This window comes from Aspergillus saccharolyticus (genome assembly GCF_003184585.1).
Source record: "Aspergillus saccharolyticus JOP 1030-1 unplaced genomic scaffold BP01scaffold_52, whole genome shotgun sequence".
Classification (NCBI taxonomy): Eukaryota; Fungi; Ascomycota; class Eurotiomycetes; order Eurotiales; family Aspergillaceae; genus Aspergillus; species Aspergillus saccharolyticus.
The window spans coordinates 21914-31145 of NW_020290662.1; the positions used below are offsets into that span (position 1 = coordinate 21914).

Here is a 9232-nt window from a genome sequence, read left to right on the forward strand (position 1 = left end):
CTTCATCTCCTCTCTCTATTCTCCTGCGCTCCTTGTCATTTGAGGAGCTCCTTTCGGAGAAAGTATAATCTACCTACACACCTACCAACACACACACACACACACATATATATATATATACACACACACACACAATGACAGCCCGACAAACGTCACCGACCTCAGACCACTCACATTCGGACGGCAACGTTCGTAAGAGGGTTTGTAAGGCATGCGATCGGTGTAGATTGAAGAAATCCAAGGTAAGCTAAGCCATGGTTCGACGCATCAGCTGTGGCCTGATGCACTGACCTGGCGCAGTGTGACGGAGCCAACCCATGTGGTCGGTGTAGGACAGATAATGCCATCTGTGTCTTCGGCGAGCGAAAGAAGGCTCACGACAAAGTGTACCCCAAGGGGTGAGCGCGTTCCTTGGCATTCAGCCTTCGCTACGAGTCCAATTATCCCTGAATCATGAGCTGACTTCTGAGTGGCAGATACGTTGAAATGCTCGAACAGCAACAGGCATGGCTAGTCTACGGACTCCAAGAGCTTTACCGACGAGCCACAGAAGGCGACGGCTGGCCTGGCGAACCTCTGCAATGCGAGCCAAACGGCCATCCGCTGACGCACGATCTACTGACTCGACTGGGGGCTCTGGACCAGACAAAAGGCGAGCGCTTTGAGGAGAGCACGGAGGCAATGCAGCAGGAACTATGGACTCAGAACGCCGGACACATGCAACGCCAAGATTCGTCCGATGGAAGCTCCGACAGCGCGCAATCGCCCACTGTTCCCACTCGGTTTTCCGATCCCTTTGCTCATCAGATGCCGCCCACACCCACGACATTCAGCGCTCCTCGTGCCCAGGGACCCACGATCAAGACCGAACCGCAGATAACCCCATCGAATCCCGCATTTGCAGCATCCATGTCCATGCAGGGGGTGGTCAACCCCTTGGCACTTCAGACCCCGCAACAATGGCCCAGCAACAATTTCGGCTCTTTTGATGACATCGACCTGATAGGGGCCTCAGATTACACGAACCTTTCCTTCGATGAGCAGGTCTCTTCACCTATGTTCAACCGGTCGATTCCCATGAGCTGCATGTTGACCTCATCGTATATGGATACCAAAAACGACTACGAAGACATTAATCAGTTCCTGAATGCAAACGCAGCTGAGATCGCGTCTACTTAGTGATCCTCTAAATGGGGAGAGTCTCAACCACTGTGACGCGGCAGCTGTGTAAATATACAACATATACATGCATGCCCTGTCCTTCCAGCGTCTTGTTCAGTGCCACTGTCTCTTTTCCTGGGATCGAATGCTCTCCCACTCATGGCGGAGAGCAGTGGCCAGACTGAACAGTGCGACTCTTTCTTCTCTAAAGTGGTTGGCCTCATTCGATCCGTTGCTGTGGAAATAACCTACGGCTTCCTTGTTGTTTTTCACCTCGATGTGGTCCTTTTTCTCCTTTTACCTCCAATCTTTATTGTGGCCCTTTTGAATTCAGCCACTTTGAAACTTCAAGGATAACATTGGGTCTTGGTTGTGGGTTGGTTGGATCTTGGGTTTTGGGTTTGTGATGATGATGGTGCCTTGGTGTTCTGGTGTTGGCGTCTCAAAATAGTGGCGGGACTGGCTGGGCTGACTATTCGGCGTGCATTTTTCCTCGAGTCATTTGTTTTTCCCCCCCCCATATCGGTGTCTTGGCTCTGGGTACTGGATATATTGCAGTCATTCTAATTCATATCCTATATAGCACCTGAATATAATTCACCTTCATTCTGACTTTTATTCTTTTTTTTTTTTTTTTTTTTTTTTTTTTTTCACAAAAAATCTTCTAGGTTGACCACCGAGAAGTAACCGAATTATGGCCAGACCCAGGTACAGTACATACACGGAGGTATGACGTTGGGAGCCCGCCCTGACTAAATCCGGCGGTGGAGGACGTCATTATTTTCGTTAGACTTAAAGGGAGGGCTGGATGGATGTCAGCCTCTTCTTATCTCCGTGGCTTCTCTCCGACTTTTTTCGTTTAACTTCATACTTTATACGGAGAGAGCACTGAACCCCTCAATCCACATTTCTTGAGATGACACACGCGTGATTTGTCAATGTTCGAGGTCATAGACCCAATAACGAGGTTGTTACATCCTGCGCTATGTCGAAAGCCGTCCCCCAGGGACGACGAGTTCGTACCAGCTGCAGTACTCAAAATGTTAAATCATGATGAGAAAAGCAAGAGAGGGGAGGGTCCAGTCTCCACCATCGATAGACCGCACCCAGCCCAAGCGAACTCCTGGAGCGATCCTCTTTTCCTTCTCTCTTTTCTCTAATACTCCGTATGTCGCCTTGGCTTGACGGCCTCATCCCTCTTCCAGCCTATGCTTCGTCCCGAAACCCTCACAGTGTTCTAAAGAAAGACACGAAAAGACAAGCGATTGCTCAATCCGTAATGCCGACCACAGTTCCATCAAAGGATTCACCTGCAAAAAACCTTGTTTCGAAAAAATTTCTTCCGGTCTACGGAGGTTTCTCGATCCCACCAGTTCCATTCCCAAGTCCGTGATCCACGTGCATTAGCCTATGTTTGTGGACTTGGCGCCTTTGACATCTCCTTTCCTCTCTCCCTTGGGTCATATCCCTTGCTCCATTAAGTTCCGCACCAGCGCACCCACCCACCTTGGGTTCTCCCCTGATGGGCTGGGCGAGGGACTCTTGAGCATTGATTGATTGTGGACAGGCCAGCTACAAATTGCCAAGGCATCAACGGATTTCGGAACCGGCATTGACAGCAGACTCTTGCAGTAGCCTACCTACACAATGCACTACTACTCAGTAGTTTATTATGATTTGAGACGATTAATAACTTGTCTGGAGCATCATATCCATCTGATTGAGCTCTGGATCATTCTGTCTTCCCTCACGGAAAGTCTACTGTGTAGTATCTCTACAAGCGTTTCCACGTAACAGTAGCCTCGCTTGCAATATGAGTATTCATGTGGTAATGTGGAGATCAATCGGTTTCCACCTCATCAGTTCAACCGAGCCACTCAGGTACCAAGATCAGGCTCCTCTTGATTTAGCGTCCTCACAAGAGAAACAGAATTTCTGGAGAGAATTAGTGAAAGAGGTGAAAATGCGAAAGAACAGGAAAAGAGCCCGATCACATGGTCGATTCCAACCCAATTTCACCGAACGGGCTCGGAGTTTACCGTCTTTGGTTGTTCTCAACCTCAGCATCGTCCTGACTAATCCAATTTTCCAACCCACTGGAAGCTTCCGAATCATTAATCAGCCTCCTGGGGAAGTACAAGAAAGAAAAAACGAAACAGAACTCTCGATTCGCGTCTAGAACAAAGACAAGTCAATTTTCGAGGGTGAAGAGTGATCTTATAGGTGGATACAAAATTAAGAGAAACAGTACTCTTTCTTGACCATCTCTCACCATGCTATTCAGGGAATTTTCACGAAACGGGATGAGCGATTAAAATCCGTCCCTGCAGGGACCAATTGTATATCGAGTCGGCGAGTCGGCGACTATGTACTATTTAGTGTATAAGTTACATGGCCGTGTTGATGGGCTTTTTCGGAGTCCGCAGTGGATGATATGAATGAAGATCCCCGGAGGAGGACATGCGAAGAGCAAGATTGCCTTTACAAGCTTCGCATAGCTTACCTTCTCTGGTGAACATACCTACACTAGTACACATTGTCATAACTATATACTACAGAGTACCTTGATACCTAGTACCTACGGAGTAGCATGTAGTTATGCATGCATGCACTAGTTACAAAGTAAATACTGACTCAGCGGAACAACTCTCGGCACGGAATTCCACACTCCGTAGTGACCGACCCGAGCGGCGACCAGTAAGCCGGCGCTGACGGTGTCCGCCCTCCGAGCTCTATGGATGTACGGGGTTGTACTGTATGTACAACTGTACATACCACTTGTTTGATGCCGTATCGTATGATTTCTGCTCTTGTCGAAATCAGCTCAAGTCTTAAACGCCAAAGCTAAGCCGCAATAGTGTCTGTGATGATGGACGGACGATCAGACACTGGTTGGTTTGTGCAACACATCCAGACACAATGACTCCCTCCCAAAGCGTCCACTCATCTTACTAGGGCTTTTAGTGGAAGCCCCAACGAGTCCTGGTTGGCCTGATCCCAATAACGACTGATAGATAGATGTTAGATAGATAGTCTCTCTAGCACGAAGCATTGATGCTGCGGTCTGGGAACGCTGAGGCCTGTTGTTTGTTTATGCTTGGTTGTTGGTCTGTTTGCCTGAGGCATACGCTCAGGCACATGTTCTCCGGAAGATTACCCGATCAGGTGAGGGGGATGGATGCTTTAGCCTAATTGAAGATGAGTCGTGCGTGAACATCAACTTGAACAGCTGCTGAACCCAGCTATTGTCATCCTTTGTGGAGCTATTTATCCGAGAGGACATGGCTATAAGGAGCCGGTTTCCAGGTACGTCCCTCATGCCCGTCAGTCCTCAGTCCTTACTTCAGGGTCTCACTCTCCCGCCAAGTCGAGCGTCGGGGAAATCAGGCAATTGCGGGGTAAATTGTGGGTGGATTTTCGATTCGTTCGACTGCCTGACCTCGTGGGAGATGAACTCATGTGTACACAGTATCCTTATTTCCTCAGTCGACCTCCCGCCATATAATCAACAGCTGACCCGCCGGAATCTACTCACTACCAATCTACCAAGCTTAAAACAACAGACAATAACATCATGGGTGACAAAACCTCCGCCAAGTTCACCTCTCTGGGCGCTATCATCCAGGAGTTTAACGTGGATGGCCAGAATATCGTCCAGGGATTCGCGACTAAAAAGCTCTACGAAGAACATAACAGCCCCTGGTTCGGTGCCAATATAGGTCGGGTTGCTAATAGGATCAAGGACGGGATCATTCGCAACCTCAACGGTCGTGATTATCAACTAGAGCAGAACGATGCCCCCAACGCCCTGCACGGTGGCAGTCAAGGCTGGGGCCGGCGCGAGTTTGAGGGGCCAACCGTCCTTCAGCGAAACGGCCAGGAAACCTTGCTCTACACCTATCGGAGCTTTCACAACGAAGCCGGCTACCCGGGTACGGTGGACTTGAAAGTCTTCTACACAGTCCGCGAAGAGAAGGAGGGTGACATCACTCGATCTGTGCTGGATATTGAATATGAGGCTGAGTTGGTTGGGGATGAATGCGAGGAAACAGTTATCAACCTGACCAACCACAGGTATGTGCGCCCAGTACGTGGGTAAGACATCTCTCACTCTAACCAACTTCGACGGCGAAATGCAGCTATTTCAATCTAGGCAGCGGCGCCACCACCGAAGGGACTATCGCCAAATTGTCCACACAGGATTATCTGCCCCTGGAGGGCGGGATCCCCCGCGGCCCCATTGAACCGTATCCCAGCCAAGTCACGAAAGAGTTCACCTTTGGGCCAGGCAATCAATTCGACGATGTATTCGTCATGGAGCGCGAAATCGCTGGTGTGCCGCTCGATACGCGCGGACAAGCCCTTCAACTGCAGGCGGAGTTCCGTCACCCGGATTCGCATCTCAATCTGCAGGTGTATAGCACGGAGCCTGCGTTCCAGTTCTATACGGGACAAGGCATTGACGTGCCCGCTACGGAAGGGAACCCGAGTCGCGGGCCGTTTGCCGGTTTCTGCATTGAGCCCAGTCGCTTTGTCAACGCCATCAACGAACCAGCCTGGCGGCACACCGTTGTTCTGAAGAAGGGGGCTCAGTACGGCAGCAAGATCACCTACAAGGCTTGGAGAGACCCGCGATAAACTGCCGCGGCCAAGGATTGTGGACAAATGGAGCTTCGGGGTGGATGATCATGCCACTGATCGGTTGATTTGATTGTCGGTCAATATGGGCTTTGGAACTTTTATTTGAGCCTTGGATCTCGGCAAATACACTTCCATCAGTGCCTGTACACGTAGCTTTTGTCCTCAGGTGCGGAACGAGCTCCGCCCAATCTCTCACAACGAAAAATTTTTTTTTTTTTCTCTTAAGCTATGCCTCGCAACATTCTTGACCTTGGTGTGCCGATTTATCCTTATCACCGTGATATGTATCCGAATCCGCGTGGGGCCAGGAGAATGGATCTCTGCGGTGGGAACTCGACTCCACCACGAGCTGATTGATGAAAGAAGGAAAGACCAGGCGAAAAGGCCTCAGAGTGTCAAAAGCGTTGTAGTAGGAGGTACCACTCGATACGACTAGTATCAGTCCTAGAGGCTTCAATGGCACGCCCTTATGATCTACACCAATTCATAGTTAGTAGTCAAAAATCTCTCGTAGTCGTAGTCCCTTGCTTGCACAGTCGCTCTTTTTCTTATTTTTTTTATTTTTTATTTATTTTTTTTTTCCCTCACTGGAGAGCAGCAGGACCCGAACAATCAGACGCCAAGAGTTTCTGGAAGCTCACTAGAAGCAGTAGCGCGAAGATGAGAGATACGGAGGGGCAAAGGTTCTATGTACTGTGTACCTCTCCTGCATGCACCATGGCGCTGGAACATACGAGTAGTGCAAAAGAGGTGACGGAGTTTATGCTCATAGGGAGTTATGCAAGTCTCTTTACTTCTCCCTTTGAGCTCAGACTGACAGTAATGAATTGTGCGTACAAAAAAGTAGTACCGTGGAATTACCGTACCCATAAAGCAAAAATCCTCCATGGCTACGGAATTACGGATTAATACATGCGCAGCATATATTTCGCGGTTTGTACTGTACTATACATATACAGTACTGTACTACTGCTTCGGAGGCCGAAAAAGCGCGGGAAGACGGAAACATTCCAATCCCGGGTAAAAGCTTGGCGTGCGGATCAGCCTTACTCAACCTGAACTGCGGACTTAATCTCATACTTCTCCGTACTACTCCCGCTTAAGTCCTGCACAGCTACAAAGCAGCTACACCATCCTTCACACTGCCAGTTCAATGGTCGATTCGTTCCAGACGGCTGATTTTCATCAGGCCATCTCATCACGCGACCCTGTGCAGCTCGGAGTGTGAGGGGGGGGAAGGAGGATACGGTGTCGAGCACAATAATGCTCATACCTTGCGCTGTTCAGTCTGATCACAATGCATAAACACTATCTCGTTGCACAACCACAGCTGCATTCGCCCACAAATCTCAAGGTCCCATCAAATGTCTACCCCGCATGTACCCTACTCATCTTCGAATCTTGGGGTTCAGGATCTGGTGGTTTTTTGCAGTTTGGTCATGTCGGTTACAGGTAGGGAGGTAATATATCCAAGGTGGAGACCTGACCACTTATAAAGATGACATGCCCATCCAGGTGGTGTACGTAGGGAAAGATAAACATCTTCTCTCGGTTCTTGTTCTATATTAACTTGGCAGAAATTCTCAAATCCAAATTTTTGCTGCCTAATGATGGAGGATCGGATAACTCACGAGCGGCTCTTGACGTCAACCGTGTCGTGTCCACGGGCTCCAGCTACTAGTATCACTAATCCGGTGGGCGTCAAAGCTCATTCTCCTTTTCTGCGATGACAGATGTCATGATCTCTAGCGCTAGGAGGCTGAAGCTCGATGCACAGGCAGGATCCACGGGTCGACGTAGCAGCCTCGTGTTCGTATTCGAAGTTAAGACATGCGGATACTCCGTAGGCAATCAATTTATGTGCAGCAAGAGCTGGGTCTGGATGATACTAACTAGTTAAATTATCCCTATCAACATTCCATAGTACTCCGTACGGAGTAAAGTTAACCAAACACTGCGTGTCACTAGTTCCACTCTGTTGTGCGCATACCGTATGTATTATATGTACAGTACAAGGTTCCTCGCGTGTATCACGTGACCAAACCCCTTCTCCATCTCCGCTTCCTGCCCCGCGTGGGGTTTGATTCATCATTTTTAGTGATCATTCATCCATCAACTCCTCCTTACCACCCCCAACTCCGACTTCTGACCCTTGATCACAATGGCCGCCAAACACGGTGATCTGAGTCATCTCCTACCCGGGAATTACAAGCGTCTTATCACCGCTTGGCTGGAAGAGGACTGTCCCAGCTTTGACTATGGCGGCTTCGTCGTCGGCGAATCCGAGGGCGAGGCCCGCTTGTTGGGCAAAAGCAGAGTATGTCGTTAGCTTCCTTGGTTAAATTTTCCTTGAAACCGACTCAGGCTGACCGCAGGGGTAAATGTTAGGGTATCATTGCCGGTGTTCCATTCTTCAATGAAGTCTTTGCGCAACTCGGATGCACGTATGTCACACCATGATGTCTCTCTCTCTCTCTCTCAAAACCCCATTGCAACACATCCTTTCCACGATATACATACATACATACATACCACCATAGACACATTCTTTTGCTGGCTATATATCCCCAGTCGCGTTGCTTTGGCAACTCTTTACATTCAGACCAGACACTAAGTTCCATGAAATTCTGTGTTATTGAAACAAAACGAACAGAGTAGAATGGCACCTCCCCGAAGGATCCCCAATTACCACCACGGGACACTCCCGCGACCCCATCAAAACCCACTGCGCCACCGTTCGTGGCCCTATCCGCAAGATTCTCCTCGGCGAGCGCGTCGCCCTGAATATTCTCGCCCGCTGCTCCGGCATCGCCACCAAGTCCGCCGCCCTGGTCGCCGCCGTCCGCCGCCAGGGCTGGACCGGCACCGTAGCCGGCACCCGCAAGACCACCCCGGGGTTCCGCGTCGTCGAGAAGTACGGCATCCTGGTGGGCGGCGCCGACCCCCACCGCCATGATCTCAGCGCCATGACGATGCTCAAGGACAACCACGTCTGGGCGTGCGCCAACAATCAGGCCGCGGCGGACGGCGGGGACAGCAGCAGGGTCTCGTCGATCGCGGCGGCCATCCCGCGCGCGGTCGACGCCGCCAAGGCGGTCGGCGGCTTCGCAACCAAGGTTGAGGTTGAGGTCCGGGATCTGGAGGAAGCGAATGCGGCCATCGCCGTCGGGGCAGATGTGATCATGCTGGATAATTTCACTCCGGAGGGAGTGCGCGAGGCCGCGAGGCAGCTCAAGGCGGAGTGGGCGGGACAACGGAAGTTCTTGATAGAGGTCAGCGGCGGGTTGACGGAGGAGAATGCCGCGCAATACGCTTGTCCCGACGTCGATATCTTGTCCACTAGCTCGATTCATCAGGGTACCGGCATTGTGGACTTTTCCCTGAAGGTCTCTTTGCGATGAATCGGCGAAATCCGAGCCGGTGTGCTGCG

General features: G+C 50.4%; 3 protein-coding genes across 3 annotated transcripts; all 3 read left to right on the forward strand.

The window, feature by feature from the left end:
- Positions 1–235: 235 nt before the first annotated feature.
- On the forward strand, positions 236–1624 carry BP01DRAFT_360692 (uncharacterized protein). The gene is made up of 2 exons (XM_025575970.1): positions 236–398; positions 477–1624. Exon 2 carries the CDS (start codon positions 487–489, stop codon positions 1177–1179), a length of 693 nt encoding a protein of 230 aa, XP_025427100.1. The 5' UTR covers positions 236–398; positions 477–486; the 3' UTR covers positions 1180–1624.
- A 2728-nt stretch (positions 1625–4352) lies between these two features.
- Positions 4353–5914, forward strand: BP01DRAFT_185898 (aldose 1-epimerase). The gene is made up of 3 exons (XM_025570903.1): positions 4353–4467; positions 4712–5235; positions 5301–5914. Exons 2-3 carry the CDS (start codon positions 4736–4738, stop codon positions 5797–5799), a joined length of 999 nt encoding a protein of 332 aa, XP_025427101.1. The 5' UTR covers positions 4353–4467; positions 4712–4735; the 3' UTR covers positions 5800–5914.
- A 1885-nt stretch (positions 5915–7799) lies between these two features.
- BP01DRAFT_349837 (nicotinate-nucleotide diphosphorylase (carboxylating)) lies at positions 7800–9203 on the forward strand (the record flags this gene model as incomplete). Its single annotated transcript, XM_025573769.1, has 3 exons — positions 7800–8119; positions 8191–8246; positions 8456–9203. Exons 1-3 carry the CDS (start codon positions 7964–7966, stop codon positions 9201–9203), a joined length of 960 nt encoding a protein of 319 aa, XP_025427102.1. The 5' UTR covers positions 7800–7963.
- Between the last annotated feature and the right edge of the window lie 29 nt (positions 9204–9232).